Source organism: Botrytis byssoidea (genome assembly GCF_014898295.1).
Source record: "Botrytis byssoidea strain MUCL 94 chromosome Unknown BBYS_030, whole genome shotgun sequence".
Taxonomy (NCBI): Eukaryota; Fungi; Ascomycota; class Leotiomycetes; order Helotiales; family Sclerotiniaceae; genus Botrytis; species Botrytis byssoidea.
In genome coordinates this window covers 52,369-74,512 of record NW_024065871.1, presented here as the reverse complement: position 1 = coordinate 74,512, position 22,144 = coordinate 52,369, and the positions used below count along the sequence as shown (strand labels likewise).

Genomic DNA, 22,144 nt, shown 5'->3' with positions numbered 1-22,144 from the left:
GGTACCACTTTACAAGACCAGTGAGTCTAAAATGTTCTCTAAGTATAAGAGCCGCCCACATCAACACAATACCGAAGCTAATTTAGTGCTTTTGCTTCTTCTACATATTTGAAACGTTTCTCTCCTTGAGCGTTTTTGTGAGGTGGCTTGGAATGAGATAGCTTTCGTCTATCTGAGTGCGAAGAAGTTTGTGTCTTGTCTATCTATGGTTGATTAAAAGCGTATGTGCAATCTTTTTGCAGATCTATTCCGGGAAAATTAGTGTTCGTATCCGGGTTACTCTTGCGCTTTTCCTGCATCAGTCTTTAAGTAACAAACACATCATCCACCAACCATCAAACAATCTACCAATATGAAGACCAATCATCCATCCATCATGGATCAATTCCCCCCCAGCAAATCCCTCACAACCAGCATCCTCTTCATCCTAAGCACCACCTTTCTCCTCTACACCCTCATCCAAAAAATCCTGCTCTCCGCCCAACAAAGAAAGTTCGCCAAGCAAAACCACTGTCTCCCGCCCGCCTCCTACCCCCACAAAGATCCCTTCTACGGACTCGACCTCTTCGTCTCCAATGTTCTCGCGGCGCGAGAAGGGAAATTCATCGAAACGACCCAGAAACGTTTTCAGTCCCTCGGTGTAAACACGTATTCCTCTGTGTTTCTCGGCACGCACACTATCAATACCATTGATGCGGAAAATATCAAAACGGTATTGGCTACCGGGTTTAAGGATTTCGAGCTATCGCCGCGGAGGAAAACGGCTATGATGCCGATCTTTGGAAAGGGGATTTTCATCTTGGATGGGACGGAATGGGAACACTCTCGCGCGATGCTACGGCCGAATTTTGTGAGGAGTCAGGTTGCTGATTTGGACGTTTTCGAGAGACATATTCAGAAATTGATCAAGAGGATTCCGGAGAATGGTAACACGGTGGATTTGTCAAAATTGTTTTTCATGTTGACGATCGATTCCGGTGAGTTTTTTCTTCGGGTGGAGAGGGGAATGGATGATGAGAGGATGGGATGTGATGTACTGATATTCGAGATTTAGCTACGGAATTCCTTTTCGGTGAAAGTACCGAGACATTGGATGAAACAAAGTTTGATTCGCCTGGGCATAGATACTCGGAAGCTTATGATTATGTAAGTTGTGAGCTCTATTAGCATCCATTTGAGGTAATTGTGCTAACTTTGACAGCTTGGTGAACAAACCGGCAAACAAGTTCGTCGTAAGCAAAACCCAAATCTCTAAGCGCTCCCCTGTTACCCGTCATGCTTCACAAATATAAACAAGATACTGACCAATAATCAGTGGGCAAACTAGCTACTCTTTTCCCCAACAAAAGACACCAAGATTCTATAAAATATGTCCACTCCTACGTCCGCACTTACGTAGACAAAGCCCTCGCTCTTCAGGTCTCCGCCCCTCCTCAAAAATCCGAATCCACAGATCAAGACCGTTACATCTTTCTTGAGCAACTCGCCAAATCCGGCTACAGCGCATCCAAAATTCAAGCAGAGTTGCTCAACATTCTACTCGCCGGACGTGATACTACAGCAAGTTTACTTACCATTCTCTTCATGATACTTTCACGTGAACAGAATGTCCTTGAGAAATTGAGAAAAGAGGTTATGGGTCTAGAAGGGAGGGCTCCAACTTTTGAGGAGATGAAGGATATGAAGTACTTGAAATGGTGTATTAATGAGAGTTAGTTTTTGTTTCCTTGACTTGACTTGTCTTTTCTCTCCATCTCCAGAAAGAGAACTAACACACACAAGCAATGCGACTCTACCCTATCGTCCCAACTTCAAGTCGTGTCGCAATACGAGACACGGTACTTCCCCGAGGTGGCGGACCTGATGAAAGATCTCCAACCATGGTCAAGAAGGGGACTTTGGTACAATACAGTTCCTACGGATTGCATCGAAGAAAGGATATCTACGGTGAAGATGCCGACGAGTTCAAACCTGAGAGGTGGGAGAAATTTAGACCGGGGTATGTAATTGAAGTTTGATGTCGACTTTCAACGATAAGAAACCTCACTAACTTATGATGTGAAGCTGGGAATATATCGCATTTAGTGGAGGACCGCGTATTTGTATTGGACAGCAATTCGCACTGACGGGTATGTTATTTTCTCGTGTTTGTATCTTAAGCTTGGGATTATTTTCTATTTTATCATTTCAGATGAGATGAAGAACTGACAAGGAGAATAGAAGCATCATATACCACGATCCGTATTCTACAAACCTTCTCGAGAATGGAAGCGAGAGACCAAAACCCCTTCACGGAATGGTTGACACTGACTATGTCGAACAAGTGGGGATGTAAAGTTGGCTTATTTAAGTAGGCTGGGTGCAAAGAGGAGAGAGAGGGAGAGAAAAGGAGAGCAATGATGCAGGTATGAAAGAAAAAAAAAGGAAACGATCCAAAATTATCAAGGGAGCAAGAGACTCAAATAGTTGGACTAGGATAAATACAGAACAAGCCACTCTCCTTCCCTAAATTACCACAAACAACAAGAATGACTCCATCATTTTCTAAATGCAACCAAAACCTCTTTGAATCTACTGATTTCTCTCTTGTGAGATGCCATACTTTGACACCCTCCATGCTATACTGCACAGTATGAATAAAGGTAGAGAATACAAGAAGTGTTCCACCCTAATAGATCAACACTCGACTCGTATAAGCCGCACGCACAGCCTCGCAATACAATACAGCACAACACAATACAAGCAGAAATCACACCTTCCCTCAAACACCAATAGGATAACCAGCTCCCAAACACGAAACGGGACGATGTCCCGATAATTCGCCACGCTCAACCAAACATCTAAATCATATCATCTCATATCATCTCATCTCATCTCAAGTTCATTTCAATTCAGCGCGGGAAGATTCGCGCATGCAAATCGGGGGCTACATGCCCGTGTGACTACTCTCGTAGCTTTACCTCCCTCACCGATCACCGAGAAAGTGTAAGATTTTCTTTTTTTCAAAAAAGAAGAAAGGAAGAAAAGAGGAAAGGAAAATACATAACCTTAAACGTCATCCCAACCAACTCTCCACTTACCACATGGGAAATGCATCGTTCTACCCGTTAGTGCATGGAGCATGCGTTAGTATTTCTTCATTCATTCAGCTTTTTATTTCGATTGTGGATTATGGTTGCGATGTACGTAGTGCGTTGAAGATTTATGTATCTAGTTTAATGTAGGTAGGTAAGTGGGTATGGATAGACGATTTGGAGTGAGGACTAAGGAACGCGATATACATGCATGTGTTTATGCATGTATGCAGATACTGTAAGTTTGTGATATCCAATCGCATTGTTGATGTATCACCGAGGAGTAGATGGTCGATAGAGACTTCTCTATCGGGACAAGTGTTATATTATTTCTTGGAGAGTATGAACAGGAGGGGAGAGAGATAACATTCTAACATGATTGATTTTTTATAAATAGCTAGGTAGTTGAAACATGCGATAGTGATGGAAGCGCTGATGATTTGAACCACTTGGTTGAAAAGTCGTGGCTTGATATGAAACAATCAGAAACACCAGATGATTTAGCTACCGGTCATGGTCATGTAACGTCAGGCCTTCGAATTGGAAAGTTACAACTGGACACCGTCATCTCTGTGGGTAAAGCTTTAAGGATATGGACAATGTGTCACCGAATTCAACGCCCGGCTCCTTGAAAAAAGAATGGAAAATAGAGCTGAAACCTTGAGGCTCAATAAATACCTAGAGAATTCAACTCGTCTGATACCAACAAGGAACAACGTGCTCTAGATGTATGCAATATTTCGTAAATGCAGATCAAGAATGATTTGAATGTCCATACATAAATCCATCATTTTTCAAAAGTGTTGGAATTTGACATAAAACAATGCGTTATCTCGTGAGACCCGAAGAACAGGTCCTCAAAGTCATCTCATCTGGGTTCTCTCACGTCGATCAATGTATTTAGGATGGCTTGTTCCTCGCTATTCTATGTATGTGTGCACCGCTTGAATGGACAAGGTCACAGAGCTTGTTATGCATTCATGAACTCGGCATGCAAGCAATGGGTTGAGTAAAATTGGGAAAACTATTGCAATCGCTATTAACCAAGTAGGATCGATCCCGGTCACATGGTGGTTGAATCGATTGGCCAAGGAGATATCTCGGGAGGGGTGTGAGTGGTTCAACAATGAGAAAGATATGCGGGGTAGTTATGACTTCCCATAAACCACCCTGCTGTCAGCATTAAGTGCATTTATAATCCAAGGGGAAAATGAAAATTCGCATTTCTTTTTACACTTGAACCCGACATTTAGCGTGGCTTTGATGGTGTCTGCCTGCAGTGTATCCAAAGATCAAAGCCTTTGGAGATCCATAGTCCATATAAAGAGTTGCACTGAACAGCACTCCGTTGCATCTGGGCGAGTATTGACGAATGCTTCATAACGCCACAATCCTTCGAAATGGGGGCGGAGCGCCATGCAGACTATGCTAAATATCATGCTTAAAACTACGAAGCGGTCAGCGATATCGTGGCATATAAGCTACCTGTACAACATACATACCTTTACATACTTCATGACTTTGACAATATAAAACGCGACTGCATATGCATCTGCAAAAAGAGGTCAGAGACTCAAGACCAATTTTTTGTTATTCAAGCATGGCCTAATTTGAGCTCATATCATGGAGTATCCCTGGATGAGTTTCAACACATCACCTGTTTGCGCGGCAAGTAGTGTAATGATTCGTCAATTGATCTTTCAATAACGCCCAGTTTACTCGCCTTCTGCTGTAGCCAAGTCAAATCAGGTATTATAGATTTATCTTATCATTTCGACCGTGTCTTCACCGAGAAGCTTCACGTTCCCGACGAGAATATAAGCATCGAGTGACTCTACTTGTCGTGTGGTTTCTTGTGGTTTGTCCATACAATTGAAGGCAAAACGTTCGCAAGATGGTTCGCATCCTGCCTCGTTTAGATTTGCGAAAAACTTCCTCAAACTTGTTCCCCACATTTCGAACAGGAAAAAGTTCTAAGCAAACGTGTATGTGTAACTGTTGTAGATATTCTGATATTTTATTTTGTTTAGCATAGGACATGGCACGAAATATCTTGAATATCTAATCTAATCATCACAAAGATTATGATTTGTGTATGAGAGTGCATAAAGCGTGTAGTGTATCTGCGGATGTAACACTCCATGATGCGCCGTACTAATTGACAGATCGGTATTACCTTGGGATGAATTTAAGATTCTTTGAAATCTGCCTACCAATTTTGCCCCGACAGATTGTAGAGCCCTAGACACAGGGCGAGCATAGCCTTCTGCATAGACCTTGAAAAGGGCTTGTAAGCTAAAGCCTGATCGCATGACAGAGTTCAATTGGGCGTTAGATTTGGCAAATACCTTGTTGATAATACAACCCATCCAGTAAACTCGAAGGGGCTATTGAATGAGAAGTATCTAATGAGGAATATTTTCACACGATTTTGCTGTCTTGTGGCACTCCTACTCGGTGACTGTTCATTAGTGTAACACTACCTTGCCTATTGATCCCACCCCTCCATTCCAAAATTAAACCTAGGTAAAACATAAGGTAAATCTTCGCACCTTCCTTTTCTAATTCATGATCTTCGTAAAAACTCACTTGGCTATCCGCATACCTAGCTTTCCGGTGTCCCAAAGTGATTGCGGCTTAAATCTCGAGCTTTAACTTCTAGTTATAGCCCCGCTGTTGCCCGCTTTCTCTTTCAAAGCTCGTAATCTTAATTCATCGACTCTGGATATTACTCGATACTTTCACGAAAGCCTTATCCTGGGACTCGAGTCGATTTTTGACAAGACAAGTACTGCGGCGTCGTCGAAATGAGCCATCAACAGCCTGGCGTCCCTCCGGCTCCACCTCTTGGTAAGCTTCTCCAATACACTTAGGTTATTAGCCAGTGACATAGTTAACACAAAAGCTAGGAGCAATGGGACGTGGTGCTCCGGGACCCCATCCTCATCCACAAGGAGGAGGTAGATCAGGACCGCAACCAAATTTTCAAGGACCTCCGCAAGGTCATCCAGCTCACCAAGGTCATCCAGGACAGGGTGGTCCACCACCTGGCGGACGTGGTCAGTCTCTGCCGCAAATGCAAATGCCTATGCGACCACGACATGAATCTTCTCACGTAGTGGATCTGAACGCCTCAGAGAAACGACCACTTGACGATGCAGCGTACAGAAAGTTGTTGACAACACACACGGTCTTTTCAATTAGAAAAGTTGTACCGACTGGAAAAGAAAAATCCACCTGGGCAAAAGCTATAGTAACTGAAGAGGCTTTATCACAAGAGGATATTGTTGCCCAGTTGAAAAAATTGAAGGACTCCTCACAAACAATAACAGATAAAAAAGGAGCTTTATATCCAAATCAGCAGAGCCAAGTAAATAAACTTCTGGATCGGTTGAAAAACGAGGAATCGGATCAACACTTTGATTGGTCCCTTGTTCAGCTTGATCGAAGAGAGAGGTCTTCCAACAAAGTGAGAGAAACTGTTTTGATCACCGTCATAGTAAAACGTTCGCCCAGAGATGAAGTTAATGCCACCGCACTTTTCACCATCATCGACAGGCAAAAACAAGAAAAATTAGCACACTTGACCAGACCTCCAATGCAACCTCAGCCTCAACCTCAGCCTCAACCCCAAACTCATCCTCATCCTCAATTTCAACCCCAACCACAAGGCCAACCTCAACCTCAATTTCAACCTCAGCTCAGACCACAAAACGCTCCGCCCAATCCGAATGGGCAACCTCAAGCCCCTATAAGAATTATTCATACGTCTAGCCAAAAGGATGGAAACCAGGGCCGATCAAGAAGCAAAAGCAGACAAAGACCGACGCGCTATCAGTCAGACTCAAATTCAGAATCCGAATCTGATAGCGATACGCTCTCAACTGGAGCTTCGACCATCAGTAGCTCTCTGGTCACTAGCATTAGTTCTCATTCTGATGGGCGCTCAAAGAAGTATAGTTCACGTGGTAGACGAGGTCGTAGCCAAAGTAGACGTCGTCCACGGGAGCACCATAAAAAATATTATGCCCATAGAAGCGAGTCACCCGAACCAATATTTCAACAATTTCGAAGGGGCAATCATCCATAATCTCCCTATACCGAAGAAGCTGTACCACTTTCCGCTCCCAATGCCATTGCACAAGCATTTCGACAAGGTAGAGAAGAAGAAAGGGCTGCTGCCCAGTATTATCTTTCTCAGCCGCACCGACCGATCATTATTGATGAGCCATCAAGAGCTGTGGTACCTGCCGGTCGTCGCGAACTTGAATATGATACCATAGCGCCGAGATATCCTGCGCGTCAACATACAGAAGTCCCAATGGTAGAAGCTCCTCGGTATAGAGAACATCAATATTCAAGGCCCGCACCTCGATATCGAGATGACCTATACAACGAAAGACACCTTGATGACCTACTTGAGGATGATTCTCCACCTGTCATCATCCGGAATGTGAGATCAGTTCCACGAGAGGCCACTTATAGACGTCGTTTTTCTGACGCTGAGAGCTACATTGATCGAGATTCAACCACAACTAGAATCCCATTCACAGGTCTTCGCCCTCAAATCCCTCAATTTCGCCGTCATCCATTCACCCCAAGAAGTCCACCACGGCATCGGTACAGTTCCAGTTATAGCAGTGATAGTGCGTATGCATAGTTGAGAGATCTGTTATTCCAGCTGTATGCATTTGGGTAACACTACTTTGCTTTCTTTAAGGTTTGAGACCTTTTGTTATTGTTTTGATGCTTTCAGTCTTGAAGGTTGATGTGATGGATGAGTTAGTAATAATTGCTGGGTATCATTTGCTGCTGGGAAATTGGTGTTGGTTTATGGTAAATGGATGGACCAACGGCGCAGGACTTTATGTCTTTGGCCTAGAAGGACAATGGACGATTTGACGACTGATGATAATAAAGTGCATCTCCTATGTACTAGATACACGTTGCATCAAAAGTTATTTTAATGAACTCGCTCCTTTTTGGAATCTTCTCTTTCTGTCAACATGAAGTACAAGTGAATTGCGTTAATGTGAGCATTGGAACCATACGGGAAGTTGAGTTTTTATATGAATGGCATTCTGAATTGACTGTCCCATGCCGTGAGATGAGCTGAGCACATTGGTGCCCAATATTTTGTACAATCAGTGGTCCCGAGTCAATGCATTTCGGTCCATTGAAACATCACGAGAGGTTAATCTATTGGCAGTCTCGGTGAAATGAATCAAGCCAATCTCGGCCAACATGTCATGGTGACCAATTATTGAAGCAACGTTGTTTCCTCGAGGCTTGATCATGTTATCAAGCTTGCAAATGGATTTGAAGGACACAAGCTTGATAGCAATTGTGTGTTTAAGACGAGAGGAGGTCCGATGTCGTCAATGTTTACATGATGCTTTGGAACAGGTAGATTGATGTACTTCGTAGAGGTATTTGAAACCATGGCGGCATAATGATACAGATGGCAGAAGATGAATGGCTGATTTGTTTCATTGATCCAACAATAATGTCTTAATACCATTTTCGATTTGATGTAGACGTTACCGACGGGAGAAAATTGAGCCTGGTATACATAATACCTGCAAGTTTCCGTACATTTTTTTGGGTCCAATGACGATTTCTGGCGGGGTTTTAGATTTTTGTAGAGTCAGGTCCCGCCGAGAGCTCAACCCACTCCGAGTCCTACCGATTCGAAAGAAGTTTGATATCAATTCATACAAAACTTCTACAAGTAAAACAATCATATCAAAAAGACAATTTCAATTTCATCCAAAATCAACTTATACCCAAACCCTTTTAGACCATTTTTCGCATTACCAGAAAACTAGCAATCATGCCTCGTCAATTTTTCGTCGGAGGTAACTTCAAGATGTGAGAGCTTTTGTTTACTTTCTCCCCCCCACCAAGCAAAAGGATTTCAGCTAATTTTTTGCTCTCATCAGGAATGGATCTGTTGATTCCATTAAGAAGATCGTTGGAAACTTGAACGATGCTAAGTTGGACCCAAATACCGGTATGTATTTACCTTGGCTTATATTCATTCATTTGTTGAGAATGGAGGGGAATTTGTTGACCCTACATACCCCTCTTTGAAGCTCCTAAATTTCATCTTGGAATGTGGCTAACACCTTACTTAATTAGAGGTTGTTATTGCTCCACCTACTCTTTACCTTCTCCTCGCCCGCGAGCACTTGAGGCCTGGACTTGAGGTCGCAGCACAAAACGTTTTCGATAAGCCAAATGGAGCTTTCACTGGTGAAATTTCCGTTGAGCAACTCAAGGACAGCAACATCACCTGGACACTTCTCGGACACTCTGAGCGTCGTGTCATTCTCCAAGAAGATGATTCGTTTGTAGCATGTAAGACTAAGGCTGCTCTTGATGGAGGAGTTAGTGTTATTTTCTGCTGCGGAGAGACCCTTGAGCAAAGAGAGTCCAACAAGACAATCGAGGTTGTTACCGCACAATTGAAGGCTGTTAAGGATAAGGTTCAAGACTGGTCAAAGATCGTCATTGCATATGAGCCAATCTGGGCTATTGGTACCGGAAAGGTTGCTTCCACCGAACAAGCACAAGAGGTACACGCCGCTATTCGTTCTTGGTTGAAGAAGGAGGTCAGCGAGAAGGCTGCAGAGGAGACTAGAATCATCTACGGTGGAAGTGTCAGCGAGAAGAACTGCAAAGATTTGAGCAAGCAAGAGGATATTGATGGTTTCTTGGTTGGAGGTGCTTCATTGAAGCCAGCTTTCGTTGATATTATCAACAGCCACTTGTAAGTGGTTTTAGGATTTCATGAATTACGACTGTAGATTGGGTATTTAACCCTATCAGGCAATAAAAAAAGACCTGGCAGTATGATATGTTTTCAGGAAAGATCCACTACCTTAAAGCCACTGCTAGTCTCATGCTTGTCATATTTGAGAATTCTAATGCATCGATAGATCTGTGAAAGGTGACAGTAAGATTTGAAGTATTATATAAGGTTTCGGAGTAATTGATCTGGAAAATGGCAGGTAGTTTGACGGGGTCTATTACAGCAAGCTTACATGCACAGCACTCTTTATTTCCTGGGCTTATGCTTTTCACTCAGATTCAATGCTGGTGATCCAAGCCGCAATGTTTTGATGTCCATCTTCTTATGATAAATGTCTTGTATTTTTCTAGGGGCACTAGTTCCTGGCATAACCGGACTTACATTCACTGCCAACCATCGTTGTAACAATGAAGCCCATGAAATGACTGAATGGAAAGACAGCAATGTAGATCAGATGCTAGCACCGACAAAAATGTCGATAATGTCTAGAAAAGCGTAGCTTAACAAGTTACTCAACTCATAACCATAACCATAACATTCATACAGTCGAGATCTTCGACATAGGACTATCGGAACCCACGATTTCCTATCCTTAACGCCAGTAATGCTGTTATGTATAATACAACAATCTTCTTTATATTCCCCCCTCAAACCTTAATTCCACCACCATGATAAGGACTCCAAATACCTCTAACACTCTCGTTGATACTCTTCACGGGCTTCTTGACTCTCTTTAGCTTTTCTCCACTCGCATCTCGGAGCAGTTCTGCCTTCTTTAATATTTGTCCCATTTCTAGATTTCTGACGCAAATGGCCTTCTCGCGACCATTGATATAATGACCAATAATGACTGGGTGTTTGGCGGGTCGAGGGGAGACGGTGATTTCGATTTGAGGATTGGCTTTTGCAAAGCCCGGTAGGGCATTTTTGATGAAGGTACTGTGGCAGTATGAGCATTGGGGCAACGGCGAGGTTGAGAATACTACCTACTTCATACCCTTGGAACTGCCAGCCCAATCGCAATAATGAAAATCCATTTTTGTACATTGGAGAATGAAGGCGCCGACACCATTCTGGATGATATGTTAGCAATCTAGAACTGCCCGCATGAACTGATCATATGCATACCTGACCAATAGTTGTTTTCCTTAATCCTGTAATCCTCATTTTGACTGTTGTGCTGACGTTGATACAAAAACTCCAAAATTCATACTGCATTTGACATATTGAGGTTCAAGAGAAATAAATTCATAGTCACGTGCTTGTTATATTTTAAGCTTAGGAGCTCAAATCTCAGGTTACAATTAGGCGTCCTGGCTGCTGCGACGCGACACAGTTTCTCACAATCATCTTCATCATATAGTTCAGCAGCATTGTTTTGCAGTTATCTCAAAGACTGTAAATTCATCATTGCGAAGACTTTGGGAATCATAAATAGCCCACAATGACCGATAAACTCCCACCAAATCTTCTTGCGCTTTTCGCGCCTCGACCCCCTTTGCGATGGGTTCCGCCTTCAGACTTTGCCCCAGAGGATCGCAAGACTGCCAATATCACTGGCCTTGCTGCTTTTCTCCCAGCTCTCCAGGAGTACAAGGAGACTGATGTTTACGAGCCCACCGAGAGCTGGCTTCAGAGAAAAGACCGTGTTAAGTTGGAGAAGAAGGCCGCACACGAAAAGATTATTCAGGAAGCCCCAAAACTATGTGAGGGCCACCCTTTATGTCCTATATCACTCTTTCATTACCCTCTTATTCTTCTTGAATTTTCGAACTATTGCTAACGTTTTCGCTTATGTAGTCAAACCATCCGAGGATCCAAACATTCGAGGAGATGCTTTCAAAACACTTATTGTCAGTCGATTGGATTACGATGCCACTGAAAAGGACTTGGAGCGCGAGTTTGGTCGATTTGGACCCATCGAGAGAGTAAGCTTACTTTAATTATTCTGCTGAGTGTATCATGTTAACCTCTGTGTTTTACAGATTCGCATAGTTGTTGATACTCATCAACATGAAAAGCCGGGAAAGAAGATCAAAAAGCATCGCGGTTACGCATTTGTAGTTTTCGAACGAGAGAAGGACATGAGAGGTAAAGCCGAACATAACCCCTTATTCCCCATAAACAAATTGTTCAAATGCACAATTGGCATAAAGATTTGGTTATCCCACTTCTTGTCTTTGCTTTTTCCTTTCTTCCTGTTACCCAGATCAAGGTATATGAATATGGGTAAATGACTGACAAACGCGCCTTGCTCGCGCTTCGTGAATAGCTGGTTTAGAAAACTGTGACGGTATCAGAATTAAAGATCGTCGAATCAAGGTAGATGTCGAAAGAGGTCGAACCGTAAAAGGTTGGTTACCACGTCGTCTCGGAGGTGGCCTTGGAGGCCGTGGATATACAAAGTCTGCTTCTTCACGACCAATGGGTCCAGGTGGATTCAATGGTCCTCCTGGAGGCCCTGGCGGTTTCCGAGGTGGCTTCCGAGGTGGATTTGATGGAGGCAGAGGTCGTGGTGGATTCAGAGGAGGTTTCGATCGAGGTGGATTTGGAGGAGGAGGTGGTGGTGGACGAGGAGGAATTGGCTTTCAAGGTCGTGGAGGATTCGGCGACAGAGGTGATCGTGGTGGGTATGGAGGTGGTGGATCCAATGGCTACGCTCCCCCTAACGCACCAGCTGGCCCAGGAGGTGGTGGTCGTGGAGGTTTCAACGGAGGTGGTGGTTATGGTGGAAGAGGGGGTGGAGGCTTTGGAGCAGGATCACCAGATCGAAATGGTCCTGGAGGATCAAGTGGTGGGTATGAATCTCGTGGAGGCCGCTCATATGATGACAGATCCGGCGGATACCGTGGCAACAGCAACCGTGGCTATGGTGATCGCGATGGAGGTCCTCCTCGTGGAGGTAGTGGCAGTAATATGGAGCCGGTAAGACCCCGAGATGGTAGTGGATACCGTGATAGAGACGGACCCAGAGATGGCCCTAGAGATGGAGGATATGGCGGACGACCACGCGAAGACGATTCACGAAAGAGACCTTATGAAAGTAATGGTTATGAGGAGGATCCTCGTAAATTGCGAAGGTATTAGATACAATGAGACTGGCTGGTGGGTTCAACAGTCTTGTGGTGGGTTTTCTTCGAATCTTCCATCTTTTCTCCCTTTCTCAACAGGGGTAAGCGGTTCTTCGATCTCAAGTTTTCACCCAAGGTAGTGTTGTCGCCTAATCTACTTGCATGCTTCTCGACGGCGTTTTCATAGTACGGACAAAAAGCAGTTTTCACTTACGACCAATCTTTTCCTGCATGATAACTACACATGCTACAAAGGGCTTTACAACATCTTCGACACTCAGCAATCCGAAATTTCTCTTGAATGGTTTGGTATGATGTGGTTGGTTTTTCTTTTACGCATTTGGGGCTTACTTTGATCATGGGAGGTACGATCAGAGGTAAGAAAAAGGTATTACCTGACCATCCTCGTTTAGTGCTTTTGCAGATTTGTCATTCAGCTGGGACTACTGTTTGTATGATCATAGGAGGAAAAATGAAGTGCAAAGGGGTAAGACGGATAGCTCAGGCATAGCACTCAGGCAATTGCTGTTTTAATTTTTGAAGTACACATATATTCCATAACAAAAACGTGGCGCCGGTAAACGCCTCATAGTCTAGTCTTCTTTTGACTGTATGATAGTTTAGAACAGAAACGACGATCCGAAATGCCTTTTTTGCTTTCTTTAATTTTTTTACTCGCTCATTTCCGTAGCCTCTATTTCCGTTACTTCTTGATTGGCTGCACTCCAGTATCTGTTTCAAAATTAGAAAACAATCATGTGGGGATAAAATAACGAAGACTTACGCAAGTAATTGAACACTGAAGTCTGCAGTAGCGACACCAAACAACTTCAATAATCTTGTCTGCCTACTATCCAACACATCGCCTTCATTACAGACACAATAAGGATTCTCCAAAGTAATCTTTCCTTTAGTCAAGGTAGTCGGTACATTCAATCTTCTCAATTCTGGTTCCAAACTATGCGCCATGGGGACATCGTTCTCGGCGGCGATCTCTCCTCCCATACTGTAGACTATTCCTGCGGGAATGGTGAAGTTTCTGCTAGCTTCTGTGCCGGCACGAGCGAAATCTGTTTTGGAGAGATCTTGGAAGAAAGTGATGATGGAGGAGGGTTCGCGGTTGGTGAAGAGAAGTCCAACATTGCCGACTAGATGAGGAGAGAGGAGGGAGGTGTTGGGTTGATATTCGGATGAGGCGTCGCTGCCGAGGGCTTTGGCCATTACTTTTGTTTTTCCGAAGAAGAGTCTGAGGGGGATGGGTGTCAGTATTGTTTTCTATGTGGTAATGTGGTAGTTGGAATTTCCAATCCAATTGATTCCTGATGCTTGAGTTTTCAATTGAAAATCCCTCTTCTCTTCTCTATATAACAATGTATCCTTGTTCGCCTTCTCTTCTTTCGCTTTGACTTGACTGTTGCGATATCGACAACATCATATCATATTATCTTCATCTCCAAAACGACAGCATCCCTCGGATCTCCAAATTGATCAAAACAAGAATAAGATAAATAACACAATACATACCGGCAATCACTCAATTCATTTCTGACATCTTTCAAATAGGTATTCCTCATATTATCCACACTAAATACAAAACAATGCTGATAACTGTCGAGCGACTCGCGCACATTGGCAAAGAGTTTGAGCGAAAGCTCCTTTCCTTTTTTATCGACTTTGGTGAGATGAACGACGCGCGCGCGCTTGGATTTAGGCATTTTGATTATGTGTTGGGGTGGTTGTGGTTGGGAGAGAAAGGGTGGTGTAGCTGAGAAGAAGTGATGAAATTTAATAGAGAATTGCGGTTTTCGATATGGATGGAGGTAATTTTTTATTTTTCACAAGCTTGCGATTGATAGTTGATAAGATTTTAGACTAGACTTATCGAGGCTTAGTGGGGTGAATTTATGCAGGGATCGGAGTGGGGGGTTAACGTTGTTCCGGATTTTTATGTTTTGAGCTGCAATTGGATGGATGAGATTCGATTGGGTTGGATCTATCTGGTGCTTTATTTATGAATTGGCGCAACTTTTCTTTCTCTGCTTCTTCAAATATCAGAAATTGATGTGTTGATATCTGGGTCAAGCTTGTGCGGAGATGTTGGAGTTCATGGATTATGTGCAGTTTGCATTTTACAATGCGACGAAATGGAACTATGAGAATTCATATTCGCAGTTGACTGCTACTGCTAAAGGTACCTGCTTCTTCTAGTCCGTCTACCTTGAAAGCTTGTTCTCAAAGCTTGTTGCTCTTCGACTTACTAACATTCGTGGAATAAAGCACTTCTGGATTTTGAAACCCCAGGCGGTCTGCGATTTAATCTCTCGTCACTCAGCTCTCCCAACTTCGCAACTTCGTATGCACTAGGTAGTGTCGGGCTTGTAGATGGCTCTCTTTCCTACCTCTATTCTTCGTTGCATCTCCATACCACTTCGCAGAGTGCGAAGATTGATTTGCATCACATAATACGAGGATACCGACAAATACAAGAGCTTAGAAAGGTTGATGAATCATGGATGTGGGAACAATGGCACGGGGGCAGACGAGTTGATCAACGAGATACATTACTTTATGGACGACTTTATCTACCGCAGAGCACGCTTGAAGCGCTTTATTTGAGACGGATCAGTCCAACGCAGCAATTGAGGATTACAGCTGTTAGTGATAGTAGGCTGAGAAATGGAGGAACGATGTTAGCTCTGCATCAATACGATACAGGGAAATATAGTACTGAGACGTTGTATTCGACTGATGGGGGATTACTGGGATTGAGAGGGTTGTATAATTTCGGACCGGATCCTAGGAAAGAAATCACAGAGCCGCCAAAACAGATGTCAAGGATCGATGATAAATTCTATGGACGATTCAGCGCAGGAGCGGAGCTTTATTATGGAACTTTGAACAAATCGGGAGGTGTTAGTGTTGGAGGGAGGTTCGCCACATTGCCGGCGCATAAGGGGATACCTTTGACAGCCACGTTGACGCTCAATCCATTGATGGGGAACATTAGTTCAACATATGCTGTAAAAGCAGGCAAGAACCTATCCCTATGTTCAAGGCTAGACTTCAATGTCTATAGCTACGAGAGTGATCTGGTCCTTGGGTGCGAATTGTGGAAGATGAAAGCACCAGTCGAGGAGCGCAGAGTGAGAAGCATGGAAGCGAAGCTTGCATGGAAACTCGACGAAGTGGATTTGGAAAAGGAAAAGAAACCTGAAGAGGTCGCCGGAGTTTTAAAAGCAAGAGTTGACCAGAACCTAAAGGTTGGTTTGGTATGGGAGGGTAGAGTCAAGGAGTTATTGTTTACTCTGGGAACTTCAATTGATATGAAGAGGAGAGATCAACCGTTCAAGGCCTTGGGACTAGAATTGCAATATTCTTCGTGAACATTTCGGTTGTTCGAGTACCCAGGTAGTACCAACACATTTTGTTTCACAGGGCTGATATAGTGCCGCTTCCTTTAGGCGAGCTCGTGAAGATCAGGCGAGGTTGATATTCTTATGAAACACAAGCAAAAACCGGAAAGAACTCGACTCGTACAGTAACGTCTCGACCAAGACACCGGACAATGCCGGTGTGTCATGTTGTACTGACAATATGGATGGCTGAGAGATGAATATGTCATTCGGAAGACTACCTTGGCGACATCGGATTTATGGTGTTGCGAATTTTGCAATGATTCCTCGATCTCAATCGAATATCGGGACCAGAAACTCCCTCGCACCGTCCTTAGGAATATACCGTAATTAGATGCTATGGAGAACAATCCGGCAGTGATACGTGAACAGGATGGCTGTGAAGGCAACAGAACGGTAATATTTGATAAGATGACCAATCTACGAAAGCATTGGGTGTTATAAAATCAGCAGGCTATCCAACCATAGAAAAGGCAAGGTTGTAGGATAAGATATTTCAACCCGGACGTTGAGAAGGGAATGAGGAGATAAGAGGATCCACACGAGAATGAAATAACTGTTAAACTCCACATCCTGAATGGAGACACGGAGACTGAGGTAGAATAATCCACAGATGTGATTCACGTGATATAAACCTTTCCGTTTGTTGTCTCCCCTCCCGAGGTCGGAGATTCTTCCGAATGGTTACAATTCTTATATATTACCTAGCAGAGGGAAGCTAACAATATGATGATAATCGACATAATGCGAAGCACATGCAACGGACCGCTTCGTGCACACGGCACCACCAGACTTTTGTATATTTAGTGTTACCTTGTTGTAACGTCATTTGGAAGAAAGTTCATCTTATCTGTGAATCAATGTCTCTCTTTTGACAGGATCACCTGCATTTTGACATTTCAACTATCGGTCCAATGTCATCCAAGTACTTTTGGTACCCGAACTCCAACAGAAAGAATGACCCGAGCCGGTCACCCTCAGAGAAAAAGAGAATATCATGCGTGTAACCGCTGCAGGCGACCGAGCAGTGATTTCCTAGAAATTGATCTTTCCGGTGCGTTGATGCGATACTATTATACCACCGATATCTCCTAGTATTTACCAAAAAAGAAAAATGGTCAGAGCATACAAAGTACCCAGGTAGGTATTGACATATGACATATGACATACGACATACCAGTGCTTTGTCGAGTACTGACATAATGACCGCATTACTAAGGAAAGTGAAAGGAAAAAAAGCTGGAAAAGGATTTTTAACTTTTTAAGGGACTGAAGCTCTTCTCGGACGTTTATCATATTCCAGATCCAATCACAACGATTAGAATTGATAATTCCAAGGCTGGTTTTGGACAAATGAGAATTCGTCTTAACCGTTATGAGTTAGCCTAGTAATATATATGGTTTATTCAGCTTGGCTATCTAGTATCTACCCATCAAGGTTCTCATTTTTCATGAATCTCACTGATTCTCTCTCTCTCTCTCTCTCTCTCCTTCTCCTATTGTCGTACTACGGCATTTTCTTTTAGACTTTCCTTTTGATACCCTCCTAGAGATTCTGGGTATAGTATGATACCATACAATATCATATCAAATATATCTCCGTACCTCCTCTTTTCAGTGAAGACTAAGACTAGATAATGAATCATCTTTTCTCTTCTTTCCTTTCCTTTCCTTTCCTTGCCTTTCCTTTCCTATTTCTTTCTTCACTTACATCCTTTTCATGCATGCTTTCATGGAATAATTTCATATTTTGATACTTTGATACTTTGATACTTTGATACTTTGATACTTTGATACTTTGATACCCCTCAGGATCGCATGTAAATAAATATACGGTTGTACATACATAGTACCTAGCCATTAACATATATCTCTATATATATCCATATATATATATTGCTTTTCTTCCTCTTGTTGAATAACATTTCAGTTGTGATATAAATTGGATAAAGTTGTGATTGTTAGTTGGAACCGTTCCAGTTTTCACAAACATTTCATTCAGCTACCTCACAAGGTGCTTGTCCAGGTATACTTGCTTCTTTTCATTACCAATCCTATCTCTTCCTTAAAAACTCGACAAATACCCCATATAAATGTATAATTTGCTAATCCAACTTTTTCAACCAGCTACGGAGATTCCCACGACCATACAATCTTTGGATTTACCGCTACATCATTGCAACTAACTTCGTCTACTCGATCATCACCCTCGGTAAATCTCCGTTTGGACGACATTTATCCATACTGTTGAAGCTTTCCAAATAAGCAGACCTACTTTCAACGTCCAAGCTTAGCTGGGAATACGGCAATCCCCTAAAGATATCCGACGAGAATACATAGAAGACGACAGACATAAGTTGGGCGATCATTCAGGAAGATAGGCTATCTGCGAGTGGCAGAAGGAGTCGCAGTTGGCGATCATGTCGGAATATACTGTGGAAGTTACGTGTGGGAGTGGAAATGAATATGATGGACGAATGGGTATACGAATATCTTCCATATTCGTGATTGGATTTGGGTCCATGATGGGTATGTTTTCTCCTTGATTCAATACATAAAATCCCACTTCGCGAGAATACCTTTAGCTAACTTAACTTGTAGGTGCCCTTCTACCAATCGCTGCTGCAAGAACGAAAAGGATGAGTGTTCCACCTTTGGCATTCTTTATCACCAAATATTTCGGATCGGGTGTTATTATAGCTACCGCTTTCATACATGTAAGTATTAGTCTTGTCTTTTTTGTTCTTATATCACGTTGGGATAGCTTCCGAAAATTCACATACATTTGTGCTAATCAGACTATAGTTACTTGCTCCCGCTTCGGCCAATTTGGCCTCTCCGTGTTTAACGGGCGCAATTACAGATTATGATTGGGCCGAAGGTATTTGCCTTATGACTATTTTTAGCATGTTCTTCATTGAGCTCATGGCGTCACGATTTGATGTATTTGGACAAGATGATCATGACCTGGAAGCAGCCGATCCTGCAAGGGATCTCATCAGACGAACTACCCGAGATGAGAAAGTTGACGCATTAAAAACATCTTCGCCCTCAGATGGTAATAGTTACAAAGAAACTGGCGATAGCCCTCAAGCTTCCAACGCAGTACTAGAACAACATGATCACGAGAGCTCAATTACCCGGATACCGACATCTGGAGAAGGACCATCCAGAGGTAGATCAAGTATTCCAGGTCGACCTGATGATTTATCATATCCCCCTGGAGGTGAGGATCACCTCGGACATCAACGAGAACACCATGAAGATGGTGACCATTTTGCTGCTCAAATGACTGCACTATTTATTCTTGAATTTGGTGTCATATTTCATTCCATTTTTATCGGTCTCACACTTGCCGTCACAGGTGATGATTTTAACGTCCTTTACATTGTCCTTGTTTTCCATCAAACATTTGAAGGACTTGGTCTTGGAGCTCGACTTGCCACAGCTCATTGGCCTAAAAAGAAGGGATGGATGCCATGGGCTTTAGGAGCAGCTTATGGTTTTACAACCCCTATTGCAATTGCTATTGGCTTAGGTGTTCGTACAACATTTGCCCCAGGTAGTCAAAAGACTATGATTATCAATGGTGTATTCGATTCCATCAGTGCTGGAATTCTCATCTATACAGGATTGGTGGAATTGATGGCACATGAATTCATGTTCAATCAAGAAATGCGTAAAAGTTCAATGAAGATGATGCTCTTCGCTTTCGGATGCATGGTTGCAGGAGCAGGTTTGATGGCGTTATTAGGGAAGTGGGCTTGATAGAATACATATCTTTATTATGTTGTAGGTCTTAATCACATAGATGGCTATGGGTATAGGTATTTTCGGGGTATGAGCTGATTGGAGCTTAAGTGGGATAAAGGCGAATTGGCGTTGAAAAGAAATGCTTTTTGGAGGATTATTTGTGTATATGTTACGATGAAATTAGCATGGGTATTGGAATTGATGGTTATGATACGAGGATAGGATGGGATGATATGGTACGTCGATGTTGAATGGGATTAATGGATCGATGTTCATCGAGTCGTCTTTTATTTGAGTTTAGAAATTAGATGAGATGGTATAGATGAGGTTGAAGTAGATAGTGAGCATGAGGAGACGAGGAGATGAAAAAAAGAAGGAAATTTTATGAATTTTGAAATATTGAGTTCCATGTGTGATTATTTCTTTTGTGTTGTGTGATTTTGGGTTGAGTTTGATATCTGGATATTTTCGGCTTTTGTTTTTGGGTTGGGTTGGGTTGGGTTGGGTTGGGTTGGGTTGATTTAAAGGGGATAAAGAGGTGGGATTAGAGATTAAGGACTGAAATGGAGAAGGGAAGGGTGGAAGGATGAGAGCGGGGAAGGCGAGGGGAGGAAAGGAGAAGGGGAGGAGAAGGGGAAAAGAAATGAAGGAGAGTTTTAAGGGTAAGTTGTGTTTGTTAGGTGATTGAGTGATTGAGTGATTGAGTGAATGGATACATGAAATTGCGGGAGGAACTTTAGAGAGGATTCTGAAAGAGAGTTCTGGAGAAGAATCTGAAGGGGGATTCTGGTGAGGGATTCTGGTGAGGAATATTGGGGTAATGACTCATGAGTATGTGATTTGGGTGTGTGATAACATCTGAGATTTGGGATTTGGGATTTGAGATTTGGAGAGAATGGGATTTGGAGGGAAAGAGAGGGTGACGAGGATAATAAAGGGAATGAGAAAATCAATAAGGAAAAGGGTTCGAGAGGAAAGGGAAATGTATATTGAGATGTATATTGAGCTGTATATTGAGATGTGTTATATGAGGATTTGATGATTGGAGAAGTATATTTATATATTTATAAATGATTGAGGAGGGGGAGGGGGAGGGGGAGGGGAAGATGGGTTTGGGGATTAGAGGTTGAGGGTTGTAATGGATTTTTGAAAGGTTGGGTTGAATGGAATTGGTTTGGGGCCTGGATTCTGTGGTTTCTTGTTTGGAATTTGGAATTTGGAATTTGGAATTTGGGATTTGGGATTTGGGATTTGGGATTTGGGATTTGGGATTTGGGATTTGGGATTTGGGATTTTGAGGAGGGGAATTATGAGGAGGGGACTTGGTAAGGGGGAGGGGTATCATTTGATAATGATGGTTTCGTATAATACTATAAGAAAGTTGTATATCTAGTGTTAAATGCTGTTGTGGTTTATTTTTGAATATAGAAGGAGGGTGATGTGGTGTAGTGGGAATTGTATGATGTAGGATGGGATGGGATGAGATGGGATAGAATTAGTTAGAAAGGAAATAGGGTAAGATAGAGTAGGATAGGGGGAATAGGGTGGGATGGAATGGAATGGATAGAGGGAGGTTAAGTTTTAGGGTTTAGGTTGGTGATGGGGAGGAATTAAAGGGATTAGTGGGGTGGATGGGGTTGATGAATGAGATGAAGTGGTGGAAAAGTAGATGAGAGGTGAGAAGAGGGATGGAAAAGGAGTGGAAGTGTAGTTAGAGATGAGAAGTAAGGGGGGAGGCGAGAATGGTATAGATCATATATATGTATAGGTATATTAAGTATAGTGAGTTAAAAATTAGTATGATTATTCTATAGTAATTTGATTATCTATCTAGATGAGTTTCAGAATAAATCTCAGGTTCTAGAGAACCAGGAAGAGGAAGAGGAAGAGGAAGGGGAGAGTAGAGAATAGAGAATAGAGGAAGGAGAAATGATGCATGGAATACATGTGGAGTGTTGGGAATAGATGGAACTGGAAAAATGGATATTGGATGGGTATGTGAATGGGGAATTCTGAGAG

General features: G+C 42.8%; 9 protein-coding genes across 9 annotated transcripts; 6 read left to right on the top strand and 3 right to left on the bottom strand.

The window, feature by feature from the left end:
* Positions 1–376: 376 nt before the first annotated feature.
* On the top strand, positions 377–2,354 carry EAE97_010723 (uncharacterized protein; the record flags this gene model as incomplete). Its single annotated transcript, XM_038881238.1, has 7 exons — positions 377–977; positions 1,055–1,146; positions 1,202–1,232; positions 1,316–1,711; positions 1,783–1,999; positions 2,065–2,129; positions 2,221–2,354. 7 exons carry the CDS (start codon positions 377–379, stop codon positions 2,352–2,354), a joined length of 1,536 nt encoding a protein of 511 aa, XP_038727856.1.
* A 2,480-nt stretch (positions 2,355–4,834) lies between these two features.
* Positions 4,835–5,029, bottom strand: EAE97_010722 (uncharacterized protein; the record flags this gene model as incomplete). Its single annotated transcript, XM_038881237.1, has 1 exon — positions 4,835–5,029. One exon carries the CDS (start codon positions 5,027–5,029, stop codon positions 4,835–4,837), a length of 195 nt encoding a protein of 64 aa, XP_038727855.1.
* Positions 5,030–5,754: 725 nt separating this feature from the next.
* On the top strand, positions 5,755–7,734 carry EAE97_010721 (uncharacterized protein; the record flags this gene model as incomplete). Its single annotated transcript, XM_038881236.1, has 3 exons — positions 5,755–5,924; positions 5,984–7,063; positions 7,181–7,734. The coding sequence occupies exons 1-3, from the start codon at positions 5,882–5,884 to the stop codon at positions 7,732–7,734; spliced, it is 1,677 nt and encodes a 558-aa protein (XP_038727854.1). The 5' UTR covers positions 5,755–5,881.
* A 1,173-nt stretch (positions 7,735–8,907) lies between these two features.
* On the top strand, positions 8,908–10,043 carry EAE97_010720 (uncharacterized protein; the record flags this gene model as incomplete). The annotated part of the gene is made up of 4 exons (XM_038881235.1): positions 8,908–8,945; positions 9,017–9,087; positions 9,216–9,846; positions 10,016–10,043. The coding sequence occupies 4 exons, from the start codon at positions 8,908–8,910 to the stop codon at positions 10,041–10,043; spliced, it is 768 nt and encodes a 255-aa protein (XP_038727853.1).
* Positions 10,044–10,535: 492 nt separating this feature from the next.
* On the bottom strand, positions 10,536–11,055 carry EAE97_010719 (uncharacterized protein; the record flags this gene model as incomplete). The annotated part of the gene is made up of 3 exons (XM_038881234.1): positions 10,536–10,827; positions 10,879–10,961; positions 11,017–11,055. The coding sequence occupies 3 exons, from the start codon at positions 11,053–11,055 to the stop codon at positions 10,536–10,538; spliced, it is 414 nt and encodes a 137-aa protein (XP_038727852.1).
* Positions 11,056–11,332: 277 nt separating this feature from the next.
* On the top strand, positions 11,333–12,975 carry EAE97_010718 (uncharacterized protein; the record flags this gene model as incomplete). Its single annotated transcript, XM_038881233.1, has 4 exons — positions 11,333–11,594; positions 11,689–11,816; positions 11,874–11,979; positions 12,161–12,975. The coding sequence occupies 4 exons, from the start codon at positions 11,333–11,335 to the stop codon at positions 12,973–12,975; spliced, it is 1,311 nt and encodes a 436-aa protein (XP_038727851.1).
* A 655-nt stretch (positions 12,976–13,630) lies between these two features.
* On the bottom strand, positions 13,631–14,674 carry EAE97_010717 (uncharacterized protein; the record flags this gene model as incomplete). The annotated part of the gene is made up of 3 exons (XM_038881232.1): positions 13,631–13,691; positions 13,744–14,205; positions 14,484–14,674. 3 exons carry the CDS (start codon positions 14,672–14,674, stop codon positions 13,631–13,633), a joined length of 714 nt encoding a protein of 237 aa, XP_038727850.1.
* A 379-nt stretch (positions 14,675–15,053) lies between these two features.
* EAE97_010716 (uncharacterized protein) lies at positions 15,054–16,342 on the top strand (the record flags this gene model as incomplete). The annotated part of the gene is made up of 2 exons (XM_038881231.1): positions 15,054–15,150; positions 15,237–16,342. The coding sequence occupies 2 exons, from the start codon at positions 15,054–15,056 to the stop codon at positions 16,340–16,342; spliced, it is 1,203 nt and encodes a 400-aa protein (XP_038727849.1).
* A 2,450-nt stretch (positions 16,343–18,792) lies between these two features.
* Positions 18,793–20,140, top strand: EAE97_010715 (uncharacterized protein; the record flags this gene model as incomplete). The annotated part of the gene is made up of 3 exons (XM_038881230.1): positions 18,793–18,901; positions 18,974–19,089; positions 19,178–20,140. 3 exons carry the CDS (start codon positions 18,793–18,795, stop codon positions 20,138–20,140), a joined length of 1,188 nt encoding a protein of 395 aa, XP_038727848.1.
* Positions 20,141–22,144: the final 2,004 nt, after the last annotated feature.